We start from the raw sequence: 25,381 nt of genomic DNA, 5'->3' as shown, positions 1-25,381 counted from the left end.
CATCACCAGCCCTGACACAGAGCAGTCCTCCCCTCATCTCACAGCCCGGCATGGCCAGCAGCCATGCCTCCCCTCACCTCTGTGAATGAAGTGGGCGACCTTTTGGAAATCTTCTTCCAAGAGCCCTCGGGAGGTCAGTGCTGGGGTCCCCAGGCGCAGCCCACTGGGCCGTAGCGCACTTTTATCACCTTCAAGATAAACAGGCTCTATCCCCCACTGATCCCCCTGAACCGAAAAGGGACGCATGGGCAAAAGAAATGGGCCTGAAGATACCAGCTTGAGTGGGCACAGCCTGAGCAGGCCAGAGTGGAAGGCAGAAGCCAGGAGGTGGAGCCAGGTGTCAGCTGCACTACTTTAAATTCAAGGAAGTGGCCTCCTGGACGTGGTCCTTGCTCCTGACACCAGGCGTTCATGTCTGCATTTGAGACGCATCTCCCACATCTTATTCACGAGCCGCTGAGAAATCCAGTTTTCCAGAGGGCCCCCACCTCCCACACCCTCTCCTGCTCTGTCCTGGGCAGGGTCAAGTGTCTCATCAGGGGGCAGGCAGTGGGGGAAAGCCTGGCTCCTGTCCCACACAGCACATCTTGTCCCCAGAGCAAGTCACCATCAGCCCCAAGAGGTCCAGACAGGAGAGGACCAAGGATGCTCACCTGGGCAGGTATTCTTGTTGCAGGCGATGGAGCAGGCTTCCAGCACCTTCTCTGCCCTGCCGCCATCCGTGCCTTTGGAGCGGAGATCCACGAGGATCAAGTGGTTGTCAGAACCCCCTGGAAATCAGGTGGGAGACATGGAAGGTAATCTTCTGCTGAGCACAGGGATCCCTCTTCCAAAGAACTGGCAGGGTGCAAGGGGGCTACAGCAGGTGAGATAGGGAAGGTGACCCCATCACGTGTCCTGCAGGGCTGTCATCACGTGCTGAAGACCCAGGGCCTCCGGGTTTGAGATGATGCACAGAGTAGTTTAGAAAAGGAACCTGAGAACGCAGAGGGGGCTGAGGGCATATGGCCAGCCCAGAAGGCCTGTGGCTGCATCCCAACCCACCAGCTCCCGGAAGCCTGTCAGGGTGACGACCCCCCTTGGGAATTTCCCACTTGTCTCTAGATCCATCTTCAAGGCTCCCTCTAAGGGGCCTCAGGGCAGTGGGCAGGGGGCGATGGAGGTGCCAGGGTAACTGGCACATTACCCCTAATCCTGCCAAGGTGACTGTATCTTCCAAGTGGTGCAGGTGATATGGAAGAACTTTCTGGAACAGCCCCTGGCCTCCCAGGCATCTCTCAAGCACCTGATCTTCCTGTGAATGAACCCTGCTTAATCCCCAGGCACTGACTTCAAAGATGCTCATGGCCTAAGCTGACCCTTGGCCCTCAACCCATCCTCCACCCCTACCCTCACTGCCCCCAACTCCAGTAGTCATGTGGCTTTAGGAACCTCAGATGCCCATTTATAAAATAAGACTAGTGATTCTCAAGGCTGTTTCAGGGTTCGAATGCAGAGGTCATGTGTCCAGAGCTGGGAATCCTGAGTCACCCCAGAGCTGTGGCCACCTGCCCAGGCCACGACCTACTGCCACACCCTGATGGAGATGGGACGAGGAGCAGGGCCACCCCGTGGGCTGACTTCCTGCTGTACCTGTGACCACTCTGTAGCCCAGTCCCATCAAGGCCTCGGCCAGAGCCCTGCAGTTGGCCACCACCTGGCGCTGGTAGGCTCTGAACTCCGGAGTCATGGCCTGCTTCAGAGCAACTGCGACCCCTGGCAGGAGATGAAAGGCAGACCATGAGTCAAAGAAACACCTGTCTCCATTCGGGCATCCAAGCTTCTCAGTGTCATCAAGGCAGGGTTACATCTCCTCCTAAATGATCCCATTTTAACCCTGCCATTCCCTGGATGGCCCTCCAGACCTCTCTGAGCAAGAGTTTTTCAGGCAGCCCCTGTCCAGCATGAAGTTCTGGGCTAAGATCGCCACGGGAGAGCTGCTCCCTGTCCCCAGCAAGGTGGACGTGGGACATGCTTCACTTGGCTGCCACTGCTTTGATGCAAAGTGAGGCAGCTTCCGGAGCAGAGCCGGGGAGAGGAGTGGCCAATCCACCAGTTCATCCAGGCTCCTCTGGATTTGTTCCATCCCAAGGGCTGCTTAAAGGGGCACTGAAGATGGAGGAGGATACAAGCTACCTGCCTGAGTCCTGGCATGGGAGCCTCCAGTCAGCATGTGGAAAGGGTTGGAGTGGCCAGTGGATGGGCACCCCACCATCGCAGAGCTAGAGCACCTGGGCGCTGAGCTGGGGGTGTAAAGGGAGCCACCCCACCCAGCCCAAAACCTAAAACTCGTGCTTCACTGCTTCCTCCACATCCCTCCTTGCAAACACCAGTTGAAAGGGAAGTGACACCTTGACCCCGGCTCTTCCACCAACTGCTTTTCTCCAAAGATGGAGAAGTAACTCTGAGATCATCACAGATTCTCTAAGGCTTGTGTACCATCAGAGAACTGCTTCTGCCTGGGGTGGGGTGGGGTTGCGAGCAAGGTGGGGATCGGGCTGCCGGGGGGTAATAGCAGGGAAGCCATGGGGCAGGGTGTGTTACCAGCAATGGCATGGTTGTGGGGTCCCCCTTGCAGGCCTGGGAACACAGCAGAGTTGATGAGCGACTCCAGGTTGTAGCGAGTCTCTTTGCCTGTCTTGGGGTCCACACTGCACACTCCTGGATGAAGGACAATATGGGACATGGGACAGGCCGTCCCTTCTGTCTTCTCCCTGCCTGGACACAGACCTGGCCTGGCCCCCACTCCTGGAGCTGACACTGCGGACCAGAGAGGGTGCTTGCTCCCGAGGGGTTAGGGGAGGGGGAACCACGCTTTAGAGATGAAAGGAAGGATGAAAATGTCCCTCCATCAAGACAGGAACAAGGAGTATGCCTTGGGCAGTTTCTCAAAGAACCATCCAAGATGATGCTTCTGGAGGAGATGGGGCTCACTGGGCCACAAACGGGAAAGAAGCTTCCTTTCTGAGAAAAGTTAAGGATCAGGGATGGGAGCTGCCAGCATCTCCACAGAGCTTCTTGTGAGCTGGGAACTGCTCTGAGCAGCTTCCCTAAATTCATTCATTTAATCCTCACAACAGCCATACCAAGGGACAGGTGCTATTGTGATGATCTGGAGGTGAGGAAACAAGGCACAGAGGAGCTGCACAACTAGCCCAAGATCACACACGGCTTCTGTGGCAGAGCCAGGCCTTGCTCTGTGACTGGGTCACTCAAATGCCACCAACATACAGCAGGGAAAACAAATGTCTCCCAGGTGGGTGGGAAAGGCTGCTGGCCTTGGAAAGCTTAAAGCAGCTGGGGAGGGGTCTCCAAGGAGAAGCAGGGCCCTGGAGGCCCAGTGGGTGATGGTGTGTCCAGCCCTAGCCAGGGGCTGGGCAAGGGGGTATTGCAGGGGTTCAAAGAGACTTGGTCCCCAGAGGGGGTTGTTTCTGTTGACAGAGCTTAGTCACTGGTACCATCTAGGGCTGAAGGACCATGGGACCCTCATCTGGCTTCTCTGGAAAGGAAACCCCAAACAAGGGCTCCATCATCCAGACCCCTCGCTACCCTCCTGCCCCATGACCTGGACTGCTGTGCTCTCACCCCCTGCTCTTCATGGGACCCTGACACCCTCCAGGGATAAGCGCACCCTTCCTGTAGAAGATCATGCCGGCGCGGCAGCCCCTCAGGGTCTTGTGGGTGGTGGTGGACACCACGTGGCAGTGCTCGAAGGGGGAAGGCACCACGCCAGCCGCCACCAGCCCGCTGACATGTGCCATGTCGGCCATGAGGTACGCCCCGTTGTCATCAGCGATCTTGCGCAGCCGGGCGTAGTCCAGGTTCCGGGAGTAGCAGCTAGTCCCTGAGATGGCAAGGGTGATGTGGAGTCAGAGACCTTGGCCGGCAGTCAGCTCCAGCACAAAGCAGAGCCCCTGCCCCGCCCACCCGGTGTGCCTGCCTGAAAGCCGGGGCTGCTCCCTCTAAGGTTCGAGAAATCCCATCTGTACCAAAGGCAACCCCTGCCCTCTGCCCCTGTGCCACAGGGTCAGGGGGACAGGTTCCCCACTGTTACCACCCCAGCTTCACAGAGGCCAATGTGTCCAGATGCTTCTGGAGAGCAGGGCAGGTCTAACAGTCCCGAGAGAGACAGAGATACTCAGACCGGAGCAGCTCGGCTGTGCAGCAGAGCGGGGACCAGCACGTGCTGGAAGAGCAAACCTCCCATGCGGGGGGCTAGGGCCCTGCCCGGCTCTCACCTGCGATGATCAGCTTTGGGTGGAAGAGGCGGGCGTTCTCCTCCAGCTGGTCGTAGTTGATGTAGCCGGTATCGGGATTCACCTGTGGATGTCACGGAGACCGGGCTCATGCTGCTGCCTCCAGCCACACGGGCCGCTCCGCCGGAGCATGCCCAGACGATGAGGCTAAGAGGACTCCCTTCCCTTGCTTAGACCCCTCTGCTGCCCTCGCCCCTGACCAGGACTTGAGGGCAAGACAGGCACAAGTGTTTTAAGACAGTCAGGTATTGTCACTCTTGGACAGGATGCCCTGCAGGGTCCCAGCGAGCCGTGAACACCCAAGGGTCCCCAGAGCAGGGAGATGAGAGACAGTGATGGCGGGACTTCCTGAGGTCACTTGGAAATGAAGCTCCTTATTCCTACAGGCACAGCCCATGAGGAAGCTTTGAGAAATAAGCCACAGAACGGAGAGACACACTCCCATACCTTGTAGGGCATAGATTCAAAAAAGATGGACGTAGCAGAAATCTTCTTCTTGTCAGTCATGAACCCATGGGTCAGGTGGCCCCCATCTGGCAGGTCCAGGCCCATGATGCGGCCATGGGGCTCCACCAGGGCCGTGTACACTGCGAAGTTTGCTGGGGAGCCTGGAGGGGACAGACCGGGAGGCACAATTACACCTGCCCACAAGGCCGTCGATCACAAGTGGCTGCAACAGCCTGGCTGCTGCCAGGCCCTCTCCTGGACCCTGGTGCCCCTGAGTAAGTGGCAGGGACATTCAGAGATAGGGGTGGGGTGCCCAGGAGGCATGCGTGCAGTACGCAGTTGAGGGGGATGGGGGTGAAACCTCATCTCCCCCATCTGGCAGGGTGTCCTGCTTATACTCTCCTTTTCAGGGAGCCCCAGGAGGCTGGCAGGAAGGGGGCCACCCAGGCCTGTCTGGACCTGGCCATTACCTGAGTAAGGCTGGACGTTGACCCCCCAGCACTGGGGGTCCAGGCCAAAGACCTGCAGCGCTCGCTTCTGACAGAGGACCTCTAGCTCGTCGATGAACTCCGTCCCACCATAGTACCTGCGAAGGAAGGTGGGAGGTATGGGCCCACTGGCACCACCTCTGCGTGCAGGACAGAGGCCAGGCTCCTGGTGGGATGAAGGAGCAAGGGTGAGAACACGCACCTTGAACCCACGAGACGGCTTCCACCAGGCCCAGGTGGCCGTGTCTCACCATCCATGGGGGGGTCTGACCCCACATCTCGGATGAACCCTGAGGACACTGTCACAGCCATGTCATGGCCTGTGCCAGCTGCCTAGGGGTCAGTTCATAGCATGTGGAGCGGGACAGTGATTGCCAGGAGCTGGGAGAGGGAGTTACTGGTTTGGGAGGACTTATTTTGCATTTCTAATAAAATTTTATTTCTTGTTTAATAATTGCATATCACAATGCATCATGCAGTTACATTTTTTTATTATTTGTGACTAGTTTTGGCCTGGGACGGAAGCCATGCTCTTCAAGTCGACTTGACTCGCCAGAGAATGGGTGCCCCTCTCTCCTGCCATTGTCGTGGGAACAGAGCTGGGGGCAGGGGTGGTGTGCCACGGTCACCATGCCCTCAGTCCCAGCAAGAAGCAGCAAGGCTGCAGCACCACATCTCTGAACAGAGGCACCAAAGTATCTCCTCCAAGGTCAACTAGAAACACTGGGGCCCCGGGAAGCCTGGGGTTTGAACACAAGCTGGGTGTCCCACAATTCCACTTGGTTCCCATACTGACCACCCAGAGTCAGTGCAGACCCACATACTGAGGGCTCAGGCCCGCAAGACCGCCCCCCACTTCAGATGCCAAAGGCAAGTCCCTGGTCACTGGGCCACCAGCACTGCTACCCCACTTGGCTACAAGTGATCCCCTCAGTTTCAGTAATTCGCTTGAAAAACTCAAGACTCAGGAAAGCACCTCGTGATCCCTGGTCTATTGTGAAGGACTCAATTGGTGAACAAGACAAGGTTCAGGAGGGCATGTGACCCTACAACCCCCTTCCAGGGGGATGGGTGTGGGGGTCCAAAAGTTATGTGTAGAATAATCAGTGTAGAACGACAGGTGACGCTCCCTTTTCCATGTCCTCTGGGACACAAGTGAGCAATTTTGCAAAAACCACATGTTAAATTCTGTCATCACCATCTCTGCCTGATGACAGCTGTAAAAAACACAAATGAATATGACTTCTGGCTCTCAGGAGGAGAAGCTGACGGAAGTCTCTTGTAGGTAAACCCAGCATTTAAAACGCTGACCCGGTTTCCAGTGTGTCAGGTCAGCCTCACCTTGGGGTCCCTGCCCGCACAACCTTCCTCTGGAGGCTCAGCCACAGCCAGCAGCGGCTCCTTCGGGCCTGGCTGTTATTCTAGAAAGGCCCAGGGGGACTGTGCAAGTGACCCCAAGTATCTTGCCCCCAGAACATGGGTGCCACCACCTGCTAGGAATCATAGAGAGGAGGGGACAGGAGGCCCTGCCATTGAGAACCTGGTTGTTTTCTGAAATGTCCACTCCCTTCCTGGGAGGCAGGCCTGGATGACACTCACATACCTCTGGCCTGGGTACCCCTCAGAGTACTTGTTGTTCAGGCAAGAGCCTAGGGCCTCCAGAACAGCCCGGCTGGCGAAGTTCTCAGAGGCGATCAGCTCCAGTCCAACCCTCTGCCGGTTACTCTCCTTCTTAATGATGTTGTAAACCTGACAAAAGAAAACAGGAATGGGGACACTGCAGTTTAACATCTGCTCTGATCAGAGCAATAACCGAGTAAAGAGAAGAAACACTTATACTTTCATATTTTGCCCTCAGAAGCCAAGTGTAACCAGACTAAGATGACTCCCACAGCACCTAAGGAACAGAGGAAATCCTCCTCAAAGCTTTTAGCACATGGAAAGGAATTAATAGAAAGTGAATTAAGGAGAACAAAACGATGGAAGAGAAGATGATCCTTAAAACACGCATCCCACAAAATTTTAAAATTCTGCGCCATCTTGTTATTTTCATCCCTAGATTTCACCAAGTTTCCCTCCTGAACCTTGTTCCTTATTCCTTTCCTTAAAATAATAGATACCTAGATGAATCCACAGAGACAGAAAATAGACCAGTGGTTGCCAAGGGTTGGGAATCTGGGGGATGGGGGGGCAATTGCTAATGGGTTTGAGGTTTCTTTTCTAAAAGCGATCATGAATACACTAAAAATCACTGAATTGTGTACTTTAAATGGGCAACTTGTATGTTAAGTGCGTTCACTTATCTCATGTGTAAAGCTGTTGTGAAAATACATAAATAAAAGATGCTTCTAGAAATGCTCCCCTGAACTGTAAGGAGACGGTCAAGTCTCAGTGACCCCACCCCTTCCCCTTTCCTCAGCAGCAGCCAGCACACTGCTCTTCACAGAAACTCAGATTTAAATGCACCCTCAAAGGACTTTCAGCCACTTTGTAGCCACTGCCTATAAACCTGTCCTGTATCCAAACCACAAGGCTGCCCCAAACACAGCTCATTTCTGGTGAGAATCAGAGGCCTGAACAAGGACCTCCAACAGCAGAACTTGCGAGAACACCCACAGCCTTACCTCGACATCGCTGTCCTTCAGGGGCTGTGCCAGCATCTTCTCATGTGAGGACCACAAATCGGCATCCCTGGGAGCCCTGTTGACTGGAGCTGCCATTGTGCTGGTTCAGAGGCGCCTAAAAATGGAAAACCTTCAAATATTAAGCTCAGTCACAGCTCATAGCCACCTGTCAGTTCCCAAGTTGCTGAAGTACTGACGCACGTGTGGGCCTTGTCCCAGAACCGCCTGGAGAGCATGAGGACTCTGCTGCAGATCCACCTCGTGGGACCACCTGTGGATCCCTGCAGGTCACTGGCTCCGCAGGAGACCCACCCTCCTTGCCTCAAGGCTGCTCCAGCCTCGGGGAGCCCAGCACCCCCTATTCCTACCTGAACTTCTCCTGGTTGTGGCTTAGCTTTCCAACTAAGCCAGCTTCCTGAAGGCAAGGGCTGGTGGTTACTTTTTTAAAAATTTCCCACAGTACCCGGCACAGCCATATGAGAGTAATATTTGCCAAATGAACAAGTAAATTGCTGACTTATGTATTACTTTTTCTATTTCTCAAGTAATGAAAATGAGACTCAGAAAAGTATCTTAGTGGAGGGCTGCACAGCCCACTGGCCTTGGAGGAGAGCCTCAAACCCAGCACAGGCTCCACCACCTGGTGTCCCATGGCTGGGGCTGCAGGTAAACTGCATGCTCTGGGTTGACCCTGGGCCTCTGGTAAGGACCACGGGCAGAGGTACACGCCTGGACTCGGCATCATCACAATACAGCAGGCTCGTGTCTCCACATACGCACCCACAAAGAACAAGAGTCTGAGCTCAGTGGTATTTCAGCTAAAGGGACAGCATAAATGTTTACAGGAACTGACCTCCTTTAATCGATGGTTGGCAACTTTTCAGTACTTTCTATTAATTAGATAAGCTTTCATTTCAAATTTATTCCCTTAACAGTTACTTATCGAGGCCCTTCCCCTCAGCAGCCACAGATCGGGACTGGGAACACAGTGGGACCCAAACAGACTGAACCTTCCTGGAGCTTCCTGGGGGAAGGTGAGCAGGAAACAGCGAGCACACTAAATGCAGACAGATAACCAGGCCCACAAGGACAAGCGCTGGGGGCAGGTCGGCTTGGAGGGTGGTGACTAGGGAGAGGACACCAGGCTGAGAAGGGGCCCATCAGATGCAGTCTCCTGAGAGCACCGTGAGAATATAAATAATTATACACACACACAGGTCCCTGCGATTTCCTAGTGACAGGAGCATCTCTTGTTCCAATGATGCAACTCAGGGTGAGAGGCTCCCAAGTTGGGGCTGTTCCCAGAAAGACCAGGCCATGATGAGAAGCATTTTCAGCCCCCTCAACTCCTCTAGAGAGGGAAGGGGGCTGGAAATGGAGTTAATGACTCCCTCACAGGGTTCAGGGAGCTTCCGGGTGGTGCACCTCAACCCCACGGGAACCCTCCCAGCCCTCTCCCTGAACATCTCTCTCTTCTTCTGGCTGCTTATCTGTGTCCTTTGTCATATCCTTTAATGAACTGGTGAACGTAAGTTAGTGTCTGCCTGGGTTCTGAGAGCTCTTCTAGAACATGTGTGAGTCCTGGGAGGGTCCTGGGAGCCAAGTCTGACAGGAGCTGTGGGTCTCCTGGGGACCTGCTACTTGTGACTGGCATCTGCAGTGGGGAGGGGCAGCTGTCTGGTGAGACTAACCTGCGGGGTCTGTGCTCACTCTGGCTCACGTCAGAACTGAGCTGAAATGAGCGACACCAGCTGGTGGGGCAGAAATGCTGGGTGAGGGAAAGCCACCTGGTCGTCTGGTGTCACAGGTGCCATCAACAGCAGTTGGGAGAGTGAAGAGCAGACACAGCAGGAAAAGCTTGGTTCTCCTGCACAAGCACACATGCAGTATCACTTGTTAGACACATACACCCACTAAATAAACGAGCCACACGATCCCCAGTCACAGTATCCTCCTTACTCTCTGGAGAAGCAAATATCTACCAGCAGGAAGCTTCAACCAGGAAATCCCAAACTGGGGTTTTTAAAGCCTCCATTATTTTAACATGAGCACCATGGAATCAGAAACAGAGCTACTCCCACAAAGCCACAGTGAGTGCAGGACTTAGGCCACAAATGCATCTGAGGCAGAAGTGGCCCCAACCCAGTGCCAAGGCCTCCGCCACACTCCCCCAGAGGTGCAGGGAGACGAGGTGGTCTGGGCACCTGGCTGATGGCTCCTCTGAGCTCAATGGCTGCTTCCCACATGCCCTCAGCAGGTGGTGGCAAACCCACAGAAAACCAGAGACCAAACGGATACACTCATCCTACAGTCTTTTCAAAGAGAAAAGTTTCTTTGAAATTCCAACTGCTCAGTGTTAAAAAGGATTCGAGCAACACAGAGCAAGTATTTCTCAACCACCGAATAAATAACTAAAGTCCTTTTGGAATGCCTTCTCCCCGCTCTCCCAGAAAAGTTAGATCTGCATCGGCTCCTAGAGGCACTCAGATCCACTCTGCTCCACCTCCACCTGTGGTCTCAGCATCTCCTGTAGCATTGCCACCTGCAGCCCTTTACCCTCATAGCAAACTCTTTCTTTTATGGCCGCACCGCAAAACATGTGGGATCTTTCAGGATCAAACCCGTGCCCCTGCTTTGGGAGCACAGAGTTTTAACCACTGGACCACCCGGGAAGTGCCAACAAACCCTCCTCTCATCTAAGATGCGAACTCAGAGTCCCAGTTTCTTCTCAACCCCTGGGTGAGGGCTGTCTGTGTGGTCAGCCCCCCTCCAAGGCTAGCAGGGCCCCCCTGCTCCTGCTGCCGCTCTCTGGGGGTGTTTCCCACCCCGCATCCTGTTACCACTCAGGTCAAGTCACCCCCACCCCCCAAATGGAGTGCTCAGTTCACATTCTTATTAAATCCACCCAAGTTGAGTTCTTTTTAAAGTTCTTTTAAAACAAAAAAGTCAAAGAAGTCTGAATTCTTTACTAAAACAATAACTTCTGGATTCTTTGTCTTGTTTCAGTTAAATCTGTAATATCTATTACAGTATAATGTATATCTTGTTGCATTCTAAATTACAGTAAGAAAGGCAGAGATCCTGAATGTGATGGTTAGCTCACACATCAACCTGGGGGGACGCCCTGATGGCTGGCAAACAAGTGAGACAAAGATCCCTAGACTGTCCTCTTTTATATCAGAGGGAAGACCAGAAGATACACTGAGCATCTATCCTTCAGGTCTGGATGCTGGCTAAGAAACAGGACACCTTGCACTTTTCTCCACTTTTTTTTTGAACTGTGACAGAAGTGCACAGCTCGGTGACATTAAAAACATCTACACTGTCATGCAGCTCCACCACCATCATCTTCAGAATGCTTCCACCTTCCTAAATTGAAACTGTGTCCCCATTAAACACGCTCCATTCCCTTCCCTTCCAGCATAGGGTAGCAACTATGCTAGTTTCTATCTCTATAAATTTGACTATTTCAGGGACCTCCTGTAAATGAGGTCACACAATATTTGTCCTTTTGTAACTGGCTTATTTCACACAGCACAATGGCACCAAAGTTCAACTGTGTTGGCACACGTGTCAGAGTTCCCTTCCTTTTAAAGGCTGGATAATAGTCCACTGTTCGGAGAGACTACCTCTTGTTTATCCATCCATCCCTCTAATGCCTGGGCTACTCCCACCTCCTGGCTATTGCAAAGAATGCTGCCGTGAACACAGATCCAGTCCCTACTGTCAATTCTTTTGGGTTTATACCCAGAAGTGGAATTTCCGGGTCATATAGTAATTCTACATTTAATGAGAAATAAACTTTTGATATTTAGGAGCTTTACTTCATTATCATTAACCTTCAACGGATTCATTTGTTCCTTTCACAAATATTTATTAAGTGACACCTGTGTCCCAGGCACTGAGTTAGGAGCTCAGAATACAAGGGTCAACAAGACAGAGGCCCTGCCATTATGAAAAGCAGGATCTAAAAAAGTAAATAAGTTCATGAGAGATAACATCACGGAGTGATGACTGTTAGGAGGGCAATAAACAGTCAGAGGGCTTGTTCAGACCTGCCATGGAAGGCGCCTGAGCTGAGGTGGGAACCGTGGAAAGGAGCCAAGCTTGTGAGCCGTGGGGCAACAGCAAACACCAGTCCAAAGGCCCGACAATGGGAAGAGGTTTCAGTTGTCAAGGGTCAGAAATGAGGAACACAACAAAGATGAGATGAGATTCAAGGGCCTAAAGGCCAGTGCAGGGATGAGAAGATCCTCACCTTGGCAGAACAGAGCTCACAGATTTCAAACTGTGCTCAAGGACCTAGGTCTCATGTCGTTACCCAATGTACCTGTTTGAGAAATACCTGTCTGAAACTAACAACTAGAGAAACCTGACTGGAGAAGATCAAGGTTCCTTTCGTGAGAGCAGTGGACGTTCCACGGGTTCGACCCCTGCCATGACCCACTTTCCATCAGTGAAGGCCACATCCAAGGGAGCTGTGCTGAACTCACTGCAGAGCCAGCCTGCAGAGTTTGACTCCCACTCTCCACTTCCTAATGTGAAGCCCTGGCTGCTGACACCTGTTTCTCAGTTTCCGTGTGCATGACACAGGGATGATGACAGTCCTGAGCTGGTTGGAGTTAAATGAGGTGTAAGACACAGAGCACTGAGACAGGACCAGGCAGAGTGACTACTCAACAATCAGCAGCTACGGGACGTCACCAGTGGTCCAGTGGTTAAGACTCCGTGCTTCCACTGCAGGGGCCACGAGTCCCATCCCTGGTTGGGGAACTAAGATCCCACATGCCATGTGGTGTCGTCAAGAGATTTAAAAAGAGAGAGAGAGAGAGAGAGCAGCTACTATTATTATTAAAGAGACATAGGTACCTCAGGGCCATCTTTACTACCTCTAAGCACCCCGGGAAACACAACCCACTGCAGCTGTCACTGTGTCATGCTGTTGATGTTTCTGTTGGAGAGACGTCACCTATGACACTGTCCATGATCATCACCTCAAGCCCAGGGAAACAATCCGAGTAAGTGAATTCACTTCCCAGGGTTACCATGCTTCCCATACCCCCAGATCTTTCCTGGGTCTTTGTCACACAATGGGATCAGCCCCTTGTTGGTGCTGAGGAAATTACTGTCTGTGTGTGTGCCCTACTTTACAAAGGAGCAAACAGGCTCAGAAGTTAGGTGGCAAATAGTGACAGAAGGAATCTGAACTCTTCCCTCACTCGGTGCTAAACAAAACCATAATCGCCCACATCCACTTCCCATTCGGTCAAGTAAAAAGATTATGAGCCCATAAGAATATGAACTGGTGTTTCCAGTCCGCCAGCTCTGCCAGATTGAATCGCATGTTTGTGCTGGCCTCAGCTGACTAAGGGTCGCTTAACTTCCTGGACCTCGACGCTCAGCGCCCCGGGCCGCAACCCCACAGGGCAGAGCTTGTCTCTTAGGCCGGGGTGAGGGTTGGGGAAGCCAGGCTTGCCTCCCCCCCACCACCCCAGGGTGGCCGCAAGTGCAGTGGGAACGCGCGGGCTCCGTCGGGCCCCCTCTCTGAGCCTCCCCTTCCCCGTCTGCGAAAGGGGCTACAGGGAAGCACTTGGATGCAGCCGCGCCGGGAAGATACTGGGACGAGGTGACGCGCTGCACTGAAATCTAGAGTTCCAAGAGGAAGGCGGCCGCCGGCACCTGCACCAAGCCTTCGAGGTGCGGTCAACCCAACCGCACGGGTCTTGACCTGGGGCCGCGCGCGCCGGCCCCTCACCCCAGGCGCCAGTAAGGCGCTCCTCACTCACCCGATCCCGCTTCTCGGAGCCGCGGGGAAAGCACAGCCAGAAACACCAAGCTCCCGGCTGCTGCCAGTACCACCAAAGTTGGGACCCGCGCGCTAGCCTCCACGTGATCCGCGCGCGAGACCCACTCCCAAACCTGGCGCGCCCCGCCCCGCCCCAGAGACACCCAATCAGAGCGCGCGTCCCGGAGAGCCCCGCCCCCCGAGCAGCCCAATCAGGACGCGGAAACAGGAGAGCTCCGCCCCCAGAGGAGCCCGCGCTATTGGCTACCGCGGGTCGGGCCTCGCCCAGTACAACGGGATGAGCCTTTGCTCACCTGGCCAGGGGGCATGGTGCCATCCCCTGGGATTGCAAGCCAGGGGCTGGGGGTTTCCGGGAAGACAAGAGGTTTAGAGGTGAATTCTGTTGCTTATATCTGTCTTTTGCATTGTCCTACTTACAGGTTAGCACAGTGGATATTTAAATAGGACAAAGGGGGGGTTCCAACTCCGACGCTGTTATTCTGCACATATGGAACCCTAGACCAGTCGCTTCGTTTTTTGAGTTTCATATTCTCATCTTTGAGTTGGAAATAACTATATCTTCCTGAAAGGGCTGTGGGGAGGTTTTGTAGATATATCTAAAACACTTGATATTGTGCCTGACACACAGCAAGGGCTCAATAAATAAAAACCGTTGTTGTTATTCAGTCACCAAGTCGTCTCCGACTTTCTGCCACCCCTTGAACTGCAGCAGGCCTGGAAGGCTTCCCTGTTCTTCACTACCTCATGGAGTTTAAGATGTTAACATCTTAACATTAAACCATTGTTAAGAATAACAAAACCAAGGGCCTGCACAATATAGGGAACAAGCTGACAAAGATTCTCTAACTGAAGGAAGGCTGACTTTTGGACTTTCCTGTTTGTCTCTGTGTTGTCAGATTTCAGCAAGAATCCTGAAGTCTGTTTAAACAGAACAGTGCGCCCCCACTTCTCCACATCTGATTGGATTCCTCATCTTCTACCAGGGTTGGTGATGTCTGAACACCCAGGCCTAGTTTGCTTGGCCAGAATTCCCTGTCCCCTGATGCTTTCCTTAGTAATTTTCCATCCACCCACCTCACTCTGCTCCTTGCTATAAATTCCCACTGCCCCTGCTGTATTCAGAGTTGAGCATAACCTCTCTCCCAAACTGCAAGTTTCCATGCCAGTGGTCCCTACACCAATTGAAATCATGTGCCCACCCTGCTCCCACCAAATAAGGTCTGTCTTACTGTGTCATTGAATATTTTTTTCTTTAACAGCTCCGGATTTTTCAGTACTCAGTGTACCCACAGCACTTTACCTCTTACCATGTCAAGCAATTTCCAAAATATTGTAACAAATGTGGCTAAAATGTGACAGTGAATGGATTCAAAATTGATTCAGAAAAGTCTAGGGAAAGACAGTGAGAGAGTAAGGATCCATAAGAAAGTCAAGGACATTTAGTTCCTTTTCAAGGGCTCTAGATAAAATCCTGAGCCATATCCTTGAGCTGTGATGCAGATACTGAAACCCCCACAAGGTGGAAGAAGTTAACAGCATGCTGACCACCAACATGTAGACACCACACTAGTTAAAGCCAAAAAATTGATAACCGAGATTCCCTAAACGCCACCCTCTTACCACCAACAACTAAAAAGAATGATCACGAGCTGATCACACACCCTTGAACCCTCACTCCTAATGTTGTCTTTGAAAACCTTCCCAAAAGCCACTGGGGAGTTGGGTCTTTGGAGCATGAGCTGCAGTAAACTTGGCTCTGCGGTAAAGATTATATTTTCCTTCAGTACCACTTGGTGCCAGGAGGTTGACTTTGCTGTGCATCAGGTGAACTGATGCAGGCTTGGTTTGGTAATGTCTGTGGTTGTTGCTATTCAGTCTCTAAGTCATGTCCAACTCTGCAACCCCATGGACTGCAGCATGCCAGGATCACCTGTCCTTCACTATCTTCCAGAGTTTGCTCAAATTCATGTCCATTGAGCCAATGATGCTATAGATAGATACTAATAACATCTCTTTGAAACATATATAAATCCTTTTGAAGACTAGATAGGCTTTTTGTCAAGTTGATGACCCAGGAATGTCTTTGTCAAGAACCTGGGAGCCATCACTTTGAAACATAAATGTGAAGGATCCAGCAGCCATATCTCCAAGTGTCTGTCACTGGGTAAGAACCTCCTTCTAAGATGTCATAAAGATAGGAGAAGATTGTTATTCCTCTTGAGACAGGTAGGAAGGGGAAGGGCACAATCATTAAAAGCAATTCATGGGGTAACAGAGTCGGACATGACTTAGCAACTGAACAACAACAACAGACTTTGAGAATACAACAAAAGCTAACTGGGACCAATCAGGTCCAAAATAGTGGAAGAGTCGACTTCCAGGAGACCCTGAGCCTCAGTCTATGCTCAATGTAATGCATTAGCATCTAAATGATGTACACACAGGCAGCATGACAGTTTTGAGGCTGACCATAAGAGGGCAAAAAGTGGGCAGTGGCCCAGTTCCTAGAAATCCCTGCCCCTTCTCCAACCACTTTACTCTTAAATTCTTTTCTGTGTGAAGCCAAGGACCCTCACTTGGTGACTCGCTAGAGACCTTGTTCACTCCTCCTCACACTTCTACTGCAACATCTTTTGTGGCAACCACGAAAGGGACATCAAAAGGCATAACCTGGATCCATCTACTAGGCTGTGGCTGCCCACTGCAGAGGACAGCTGGGACTTAGTCCTGAAGATTTGAGTATCCCTTAGGTGGCAGCTAACGCTGCCTAGGAGATCTGGTGGAGACCAGCTCTCTGGCCCCGAAGGAGCCCACCAAGCCCAAGACTCTTCTCTTCATGTTTGTCATTCTCCCCCATCACTCCGTTTCTTTGGACCTGAGAAGATCCACAGAGTCCACCACTTGGACTTCCAAATTAAGACTGTGGCAATTGGCAACCTGACTGGGTTAGTTTCCCCTCTTGGCTCCTCAAGTCTGATTCCCGCTTCCTCCTCGTTCTTAGTCTTGGCCCGGTTCCAGAATGTCAGAACTGCATCGGCAGCCCAAATAAGGAGAATTGGGAGTCTCCCACTACATCTGTGGCCCAGCCCTCTCTGAGTGCCTCTCAGGGCTCACAGCCTCACTGCACCCCTGGTCACATGTGAGGGTCTCAGACTTTATCAAGCCCTGAGCAAAGGAAGTGATCAAGCACCCTCCGCAGGGGGCCTGTGAATCTCTGGCTGAGGAATCTCTGGCGTCCTGGCTGGGCACCTTCTCTCTTCACCCTGGATTTCTCTCATATCCTCCTTCTCTCATCCCCTCCTGGTTTCTTAGCCTGACTACTGGTCCTTGCACCTCCCTGCCAGCTTTCAGCGGGTGGGGTGTAATCTATGTGCTGCTCATGTAAAGAAGTGCCCATCCTCAACAGCACAAGGACAACCTCCCAAGGAGGGCTTTGACCTTGTCTTGTTACTACCTTCTGGCTTCGGCTCTACCCTGCAGCTCTGTTTGAAAAGTGAAAGTGAAGTTGCTCAGTTGTGTCCAACGCTTTTCCATCCCACGGACTGTAGCCCACCAGGCTCCTCCATCCATGGGATTCTCCAGGCAAGAGTACCGGAGTGGGTTGCCATTTCCTTCTCCAGAGGATCTTCCCGACCCAGGGATAGAACTTGGGTCTCCCAAATTGTAGGCAGACGCTTTACCGTCTGAACCACCAGGGAAGTCTGTTTGTTTACCTCTTCCTTTCTCCGAAAATGAAGGTAATCTGCTTAGTGACACAGCCTAGGTCTCCTTCCTCTCTCCCTGAAGGGTTTAGGATTTGGGACTCTAGTCACTTTTTCTGGCTCTTGTTCCTCCCCTTGACTAACCCCAGGGGTCTCCTCAGGCTCACCAAACTGATTTTGGGTGCTTATGGGGCCCTCGCTGTTGTCTTTGCCAAACAAACCTTTTCTCATGGTCTGATGGCTACAAGCCCAGTTTTCCCTGCTTAATTAGACACCTCTTCTGCCTTGATCCCCTAACCTAATCAGTTTGTTCAGTAACTCAGTCATGTCTGACTCTTTGCAACACCATGGCCTGCAGCACGCCAGTCCTGGAGAGCACTTCCCTGTCCATCACCAACTCCCAGAGCTTGTTCAAACTCATGTTCACCGAGTCAGTGATGTCATCCAACCATCTCATGCTCTATTGTCCCTTTCTCCTCCTGCCTTCAATCTTTCCCAGCATCAGGGTCTTTTCCAATGAGTCAGTTCTTCGCATCAGGTGGCCAAAGTACCGGAGTTTCAGCTTCAACATCAGTCCTTCCAATGAATATTTAGCACTGATTTCCTTTAGGACTGACTGGTTTGATCTCCTTGCTATCCAAAGTACTCTCACAAGTCTTCAACACCACAGTTCAAAAGCATCAATTTTTCAGTGCTCAGCTGTCTTTATGGTCCAACTTTCACATACACGACTACCGAAAAAAACATAGCTTTGACTATACGGATTTTTTTTGGTAAAGTAATGTCTTTGCTTTTTAATATACTATCTAGGTTTGTCATAGCTTTTCTTCCAAGGAGCAAGCATCTTTTAATTTCATGGCTGTAGTCACCATATGCAGTGATTTTAGAGTCCAAGAAAATAAAGTCTGTCACTGTTTCCATTGTTTCCAATCTATTTGCCAGGAAGTGATGGGACTAGATGCCATGATCTTAGTTTATTGAATGTTGAGTTTTAAGATAGCTTTTTCACTCTCCTCTTTCACTTTCGTCAAGAGCCTCTTTAATGGTTTCTGCCATAAGGGTGGTGTTATCTGCATATCTGAGGTTATTGCTATTTCTCCCTGCAATCCTGATTCCACCTTGAGGTTCATCCAGTCCAGCATTTCACATGACGTACTCTGAATATAAGTTAAATAAGGAAGGTGATAATATACAGCCTTGACGTACTCCTTTCCCAATTTGGAACCAGTCTGTTTTTCCATGTCCAGTTCTAACTGTTGCTTCTTGACCTGCATACAGATTTCTCAGGAGACAGGTAAGGTAGTCTGGTATTCCCATCTCTTGAAGAATTTTCCACAGTTTGTTGTGATCCACAGTCAAAGGCTTTGGTGTAGTCAATGAAGCAAAAGTAGATGTTTTTCTGGAATTCTCTTGCTTTTTCTATGATCCAACAGATGTTGGCAATGTGATCTCTTGTTCCTCTGCCTTTTCTAAATTCAGCTTGAACATCTGGAAGTTCTCTGTTCAAGTACTGTTGAAGCGTAGCTTGGAGAATTTTGAGCATTACTTTGCTAGTGTGTGAAACGAGTGCAATTGTATGGTAGTTTGAACATTCTTTGGCATTGCCTTTCTTTGGGATTGGAATGAAAAATGACTTTTCCAGTCCTGTGACCACTGCTGAGTTTTCCAAATTTTCTGGCATATTGAGCACAGCACTTTCACAGCATCATCTTTTAGGATTAGAAATAGCTCAGCTGGAATTCCATCATCTCCACTAGCTTTATTAGTAGTGATCCTTCCTAAGGCCCACTTGACTTCGCACTCCAGGATGTCTGGCTCTAGGTGAGTGATCACACCATTGTGATTATCTGGATCATTAAGATCTTTTTTGTATAGTTCTTCTGTGTATTCTTGCCACCTCTTCTTAATGCCTTCTGCTTCTGTTAGGTCCATACCATTCCTGTCCTATATTGTGCCCATTTTGCATGAAATGTTCCCTTGGTATCTCTAATTTTCTTGAAGATATCTCTAGTCTTTCCCATTCTATTGTTTTCCTCTATTTCTTTGCACTGGTCACTTAGGAAGTCTCTCTTATCTCTCCTTGCTATTCTTTGGAACTCTGGGGTCAGGCCAATAAACTGCCTATAGGACTTATCCCTGTGACAATCCCTTGAAGAGCCCCATCCACTAAAGTCCCTGGCAGCAAACTCCTTTCTTACATTTTGGGCTATCAGTGAAGAAGAAAAGTATGTCTGACTCTTTGTGATCCCATGGACTATATCCCATCAGGCTCCTCTGTCCATGGAATTCTCCAGGCAAGAATACTGGAGTAGGTAGCCATTCCCTTCTCCAGGGGATCTTCCAGACCCAGGGATCTAACTCAGGTCTCCTGCATTGCAGGCAGATTCTTTACTGTCTGAGCCAGTAAATCAGGGCAGTCCTGGTGGGCTATCAGGGAGAAAAATAAACTGCAGCTCCCATGCCTGCATCACCTCATGGCTACCTTTCCTTGTGAAAAACTCATGGGAAGGACAGGGTCTAGGAAGCCCGGATTGGAGCCCTGCCCTGTGGAGAAGGGATGTGTGTGAAGTGCAGCCAGAAAGGCCACTGGAAGGATGAATGTCACCCATGGGGAAGAGGGCCACCAGGACTCTGTCCAAAATATAAACAGGAGGATCTCTGGAAGCGGGACTACCCTCAGTCCCGAAGGGGACTCAGGGCTCCCAAACCAATGATGGCTGATAGGACAGAAGACTGACAGGGCCCAGGACCCTCCCTGGCTCCCAGAGGACACCTGGTCACTTTCCAGAGGAGCTGTGGCAGCCCTTGATGTGGCAGGTAGGAAGGTTATTTTCTATTAGGTATGGGGGCAGCCTGCTCTGTGCTGACTGGTTTCCCTGGACAATCCGGTCTGATTCTCAGGATTGATGTATGGCCCCAAACCAAGTGATTCAGAATCCCCTCTTCCCCACGCCATGCAGCTGCTTGTTAGGAATTTTACCTCTGCACATGAGTTTCTGCTCATGCCTGAGTGCCACCCCACCTCATGGATCACTGCCTTCTCATAGCAAAGGGGCTTGCATAACTCAATGAAGCTATGAGCCATGCCAAGCAGGGCCACCCAAGACGGACGGGTCATAGTGGAGAGTTCTGACAAAACATGGTCTGCTGGAGGAGGGAATGGCAAACCACTCCAGTATTCTTGCCGTGAGAACCCCACGAACTGTATAAAGACAGAAAATTGTGACACCGAAAGATGAGCCCTCCATGTTGGAAGGTGTCCAGTATGCTCCTGGGGGAGAGAGGAGGACAATTTCTAATAGCTCCAGAAAGAATGAAGCTGCTTGCTGGGAAGGGACCTGCTCACTCTATTCCAAATGATACTACACTCTGGAGACCTTCACAGAGAAGGCACCCAGCCATGGCAACCTGCCTCAGTCCCAACCAGAGGAGGTCTCCATTCCAGCCCACATTATTTCTCAAGTGGACCCCACTGTCTGGGATGCTGAAGTCCCTGGGAAAGCTACTAATCTGCTCCCAGTTCAGAGCCTGTTAAACCCAATGCTGATTACCCATACAAGAGATTCTGATACCTGAGGCCCAACAAGGTATCCAAGTTCTTAAAATATGGGCTATGACCCTGTCATCTGGACAATTCATTTGTGTTAGACAAAAGCCCACTCTCGGGCCCTGGAAGGAGTCCCCTTGCCTGCAACAATTCTGCTTATAAAAAACAGTGGAAAGCAAAGGGAGAAGAACCAAATTAACAAAATTAGAAACAAAAATGGAGAGATCACAACAGACAAAACTGAAATACAAAGGATCATAAGAGACTACTACCAGCAGCTCTATGCCAATAAAATGGACAACTTGGAAGAAATGGACAAGTTCTTAGAGAAGTATAACTTTCCAAAATTGAACCAGGAAGAAATAGAAGATCTTAACAAACCCATCACAAGCAAGGAAATCGAAACTGTAATCAGAAATCTTCCAGCAAACAAAAGCCCAGGACCAGATGGCTTCACAGCTGAATTCTACCAAAAATTTAGAGAAGAGCTAACACCTATCTTACTCAAACTCTTCCAGAAAATTGCAGAAGAAGGTAAATTCCAAACTCATTCTATGAGGCCACCATCACCCTAATTCCAAAACCAGACAAAGATGTCACAAAAAAAGAAAACTACAGGCCAATATCACTGATGAACATAGATGCAAAAATCCTTAACAAAATTCTAGCAAACAGAATCCAACATAATAAAAAAATCATACACCATGACCAAGTGGGCTTTATCCCAGGAATGCAAGGATTCTTTAATATCCACAAATCAATCAATGTAATACACCACATTAACAAATTGAAAGATAAAAACCATATGATTATCTCAATAGATGCAGAAAAAGCCTTTGACAAAATTCAACATCCATTTATGATTAAAACTCTCCAGAAAGCAGGAATAGAAGGAACATACCCCAACATAATAAAAGCTATATATGACAAACCCACAGCAAGCGTCACCCTCAATGGTGAAAAATTGAAAGCATTTCCCCTGAAATCAGGAACAAGACAAGGGTGCCCACTCTCACCACTACTATTCAACATAGTTTTGGAAGTGTTGGCCACAGCAATCAGGGCAGAAAAAGAAGTAAAAGGAATCCAGATAGGAAAAGATGAAGTGAAACTCTCTCTGTTTGCAGATGACATGATCCTCTACATAGAAAACCCTAAAGACTCTACCAGAAAATTACTAGAGCTAATCAACGAATATAGTAAAGTTGCAGGATATAAAATTAACACACAGAAATCTCTTGCATTCCTATACACTAACAATGAGAAAACAGAAAGAGAAATTAAGGAAACAATACCATTTCACCATTGCAACAAAAAGAATAAAATACTTAGGAGTATACCTACCTAAAGAAACAAAAGACCTTTACATAGAAAACTATAAAACACTGATGAAAGAAATCAAAGAGGACACAAACAGATGGAGAAATATACCGTGTTCATGGATTGGAAGAATCAATATTGTCAAAATGGCTATACTACCCAAAGCAATCTATAGATTCAATGCAATCCCTATCAAACTACCAACGGTATTTTTCACAGAACTAGAACAAATGATTTCACAATTTGTATGGAAATACAAAAAACCTCGAATAGCCAAAGTAACCTTGAGAAAGAAGAATGGAACTGGAGGAATCAACCTGCCTGACTTCAGACTATACTACAAAGCCACAGTCATCAAGACAGTATGGTACTGGCACAAAGACAGAAATATAGATCAATGGAACAGAATAGAAAGCCCAGAGATAAATCCACGAACCTATGGTCACCTTATCTTCGACAAAGGAGGCAAGGATATACAATGGAAAAAAGATAACCTCTTTAACAAGTGGTGCTGGGAAAACTGGTCAACCACTTGTAAAAGAATGAAACTAGAACACTTTCTAACACCATACACAAAAATAAACTCAAAATGGATTAAAGATCTAAATGTAAGACCAGAAACTATAAAACTCCTAGAGGAGAACATAGGCAAAACACTCTCCGACATAAATCACAGCAGGATCCTCTATGACCCACATCCCAGAATTTTAGAAACAAAAGCAAAAATAAACAAATGGGACCTAATGAAACTTAAAAGCTTTTGCACAACAAAGGAAACTATAAGCAAGGTGAAAAGACAGTCCTCAGATTGGGAGAAAATAATAGCAAATGAAGCAACAGACAAAGGATTAATCTCAAAAATATACAAGCAACTCCTCCAGCTCAACTCCAGAAAAATAAATGACCCAATCAAAAAATGGGCCAAAGAACTCAACAGACATTTCTCCAAGGAAGACATACAGATGGCAAAAAAAAAACACATGAAAAGATGCTCAACATCACTCATTATCAGAGAAATGCAAATCAAAACCACAATGAGGTACCATTACACACCAGTCAGGATGGCTGCTATCCTAAAGTCTACAAGCAATAAATGCTGGAGAGGGTGTGGAGAAAAGGGAACCCTCTTACACTGTTGGTGGGAATGCAAATTAGTACAGCCACTATGGAAAACAGTGTGGAGATTTCTTAAAAAGCTGGAAATAGAACTGCCATATGACCCAGCAATCCCACTTCTGGGCATACACACCAAGGAAACCAGATCTGAAAGAGACACGTGCACCCCAATGTTCATCGCAGCACTGTTTATAATAGCCAGGACATGGAAGCAACCTAGATGCCCATCAGCAGACGAATGGATGAGGAAGCTGTGGTACATACACACCATGGAATATTACTCAGCCATTAAAAAGAATTCATTTGAATCAGTTCTAATGAGATCGATGAAACTGGAGTCCATTATACAGAGCGAAGTAAGCCAGAAAGATAAAGACCATTACAGTATACTAACACATATATATGGAATTTAGAAAGATGGTAATGATAACCCCATATGCAAAACAGAAAAAGAGACTCAGATGTATAGAACAGACTTGTGTTCTGTGGGAGAAGGCGAGGGTGGGATGTTTCAAGAGAACAGCATCAAAACATGTATATTATCTAGGGTGAAACAGATCACCAGCCTAGGTTGGGTGCATGAGACAAGTGCTCGGGCCTGGTGCACTGGGAAGACCCAGAGGGATCGGGTGGAGAGGGAGGTGGGAGGGGGGACTGGGATGGGGAATACATGTAAATCCATGTATTCATTTCAATGTATGACAAAAACCACTGCAATGTTGTAAAGTAATTAGCCTCCAACTAATAAAAATGAATGAAAAAAAATTTAAAAAAAAAAGTGGAGAATACAGGTTTGTTCAAGTCCTGAGGATGTTACTTTACCTTACCAGGCAAAGGGAGGCACACCAGGCTTCTGCCTCAAAAAACCTGTGTGCCTCTACTTCAGAGAACTGGATGAGGGTTTATAACAGTGGGTCAAAGGTGGGGCCTGACAAGACTGGGGGTCTCCCAATCTTGATGAGCATCTCGAGTTCCTTTAATCTTGCCTTAGCTTGTTTCTTGGCTGCTCCTCCCTGAATTATTAACTGTTCCAATCTGCCTTTTGGAACTCAAAGAAGGTCAGGGAGGCTGAAGTCTTACCTACAAGAAATCGGGGACACAAAGACCTCCATGCCTGGGAGCCCCACAGAGTCCAGCTTGGTTTTAAGGGCAGTTAATGAGGCAGTAGTCCCAGTTTACCTGATAGTTCCCTTGTGGAACTCCCCTTGTGGCTCAGCTGGTAAAGAATCCACCTGCAATGTGGGAGACCTGGGTTCAATCCCTGGGTTGGAAAGATTCCCTGGAGAAGGGAAAGGCTACCCACTCCAGTATTCTAGCCTAGAGAATTCCATGGACTGTACAGTCCATGGGGTCGCAAAGAGTTGGACACAACTGAGCGACTTTCACTTAGCCACTTAGCCACATTTGTCCTGAAGGAAATCAGCCCTAAATATTTATTGGAAGGACTGATACTGAAGCATCACCAACTCAATGGACATGAATTTGGGCAAACTCTGGGAGATAGTGAAGGACAGGGAAGCCTGGTGTGCTGCATTGCATGGAGTCAAAAAGAGTCAGATGCGACTTAGCAACTGAACAACAACAATAACAACACATATTGACTAAGTTCCAGAGACTGTAAACTGATTCCCAGAGCTAGACCTATTGTAAACTGATTCCCAGAGCTAGATCTAAAGGATGCTTTCTTTAGGATTCTTCTGCACCCAGACTCCCAACGCCTCTTTGCTTTTGCGTGGACAAATCCAGACAGCCACATAATGCCGTGAATGCTTCCATTCTGTGGCATTCAAGTAGAGGGAAGCCATGCAGTTCTAAGAACTCAGTCAACCACAGCCTTGTTCACTACTGCTGCTTCATTGATGTTCAAGGGTCACACGGTGCCCAGCATGGACTAGGCCGAGGGCCCGTGTCCACTTCTACACACATTATGGGCGTCCACAGTGTGTTCACGGCCTTGACCCCTGAAGACTACCCTGTGTACCCCTCTGTGTACCCTCCCAGCTCTTTGACTTTGTAATGCCCTGTGCCCTCTCCCCG

General features: G+C 49.5%; 1 protein-coding gene across 3 annotated transcripts in view; it reads right to left on the bottom strand.

Moving 5' to 3' along the window:
• SHMT1 (serine hydroxymethyltransferase 1) overlaps window positions 1–25,381 on the bottom strand; it is a 29,160-nt gene that overhangs the window by 1,121 nt on the left and 2,658 nt on the right. The window contains exons 1-12 of one of the 3 annotated variants that reach the window (XM_020914082.2): window positions 13,641–13,764; window positions 9,546–9,721; window positions 7,855–7,969; window positions 6,834–6,979; window positions 5,213–5,328; window positions 4,743–4,903; window positions 4,278–4,359; window positions 3,671–3,883; window positions 2,584–2,700; window positions 1,633–1,755; window positions 654–770; window positions 78–188 (exon numbers count right to left, since the gene is read on the bottom strand). In XM_020914082.2, coding sequence (XP_020769741.1) covers window positions 78–188; window positions 654–770; window positions 1,633–1,755; window positions 2,584–2,700; window positions 3,671–3,883; window positions 4,278–4,359; window positions 4,743–4,903; window positions 5,213–5,328; window positions 6,834–6,979; window positions 7,855–7,950 — 1,282 coding nt within the window. In that variant the 5' untranslated portion in view covers window positions 7,951–7,969; window positions 9,546–9,721; window positions 13,641–13,764. Of the gene's footprint in view, window positions 1–77; window positions 189–653; window positions 771–1,632; window positions 1,756–2,583; window positions 2,701–3,670; window positions 3,884–4,277; window positions 4,360–4,742; window positions 4,904–5,212; window positions 5,329–6,833; window positions 6,980–7,854; window positions 7,970–9,545; window positions 9,722–13,640; window positions 13,765–25,381 lie in introns of those variants that run through there. The other 2 variants (XM_020914081.2, XM_020914083.2) reach the window with 2 other exon arrangements.

This window comes from Odocoileus virginianus, chromosome 17, assembly GCF_023699985.2.
Source record: "Odocoileus virginianus isolate 20LAN1187 ecotype Illinois chromosome 17, Ovbor_1.2, whole genome shotgun sequence".
Classification (NCBI taxonomy): domain Eukaryota; kingdom Metazoa; phylum Chordata; class Mammalia; order Artiodactyla; family Cervidae; genus Odocoileus; species Odocoileus virginianus.
This window is presented reverse-complemented; position numbering and strand designations above follow the sequence as displayed.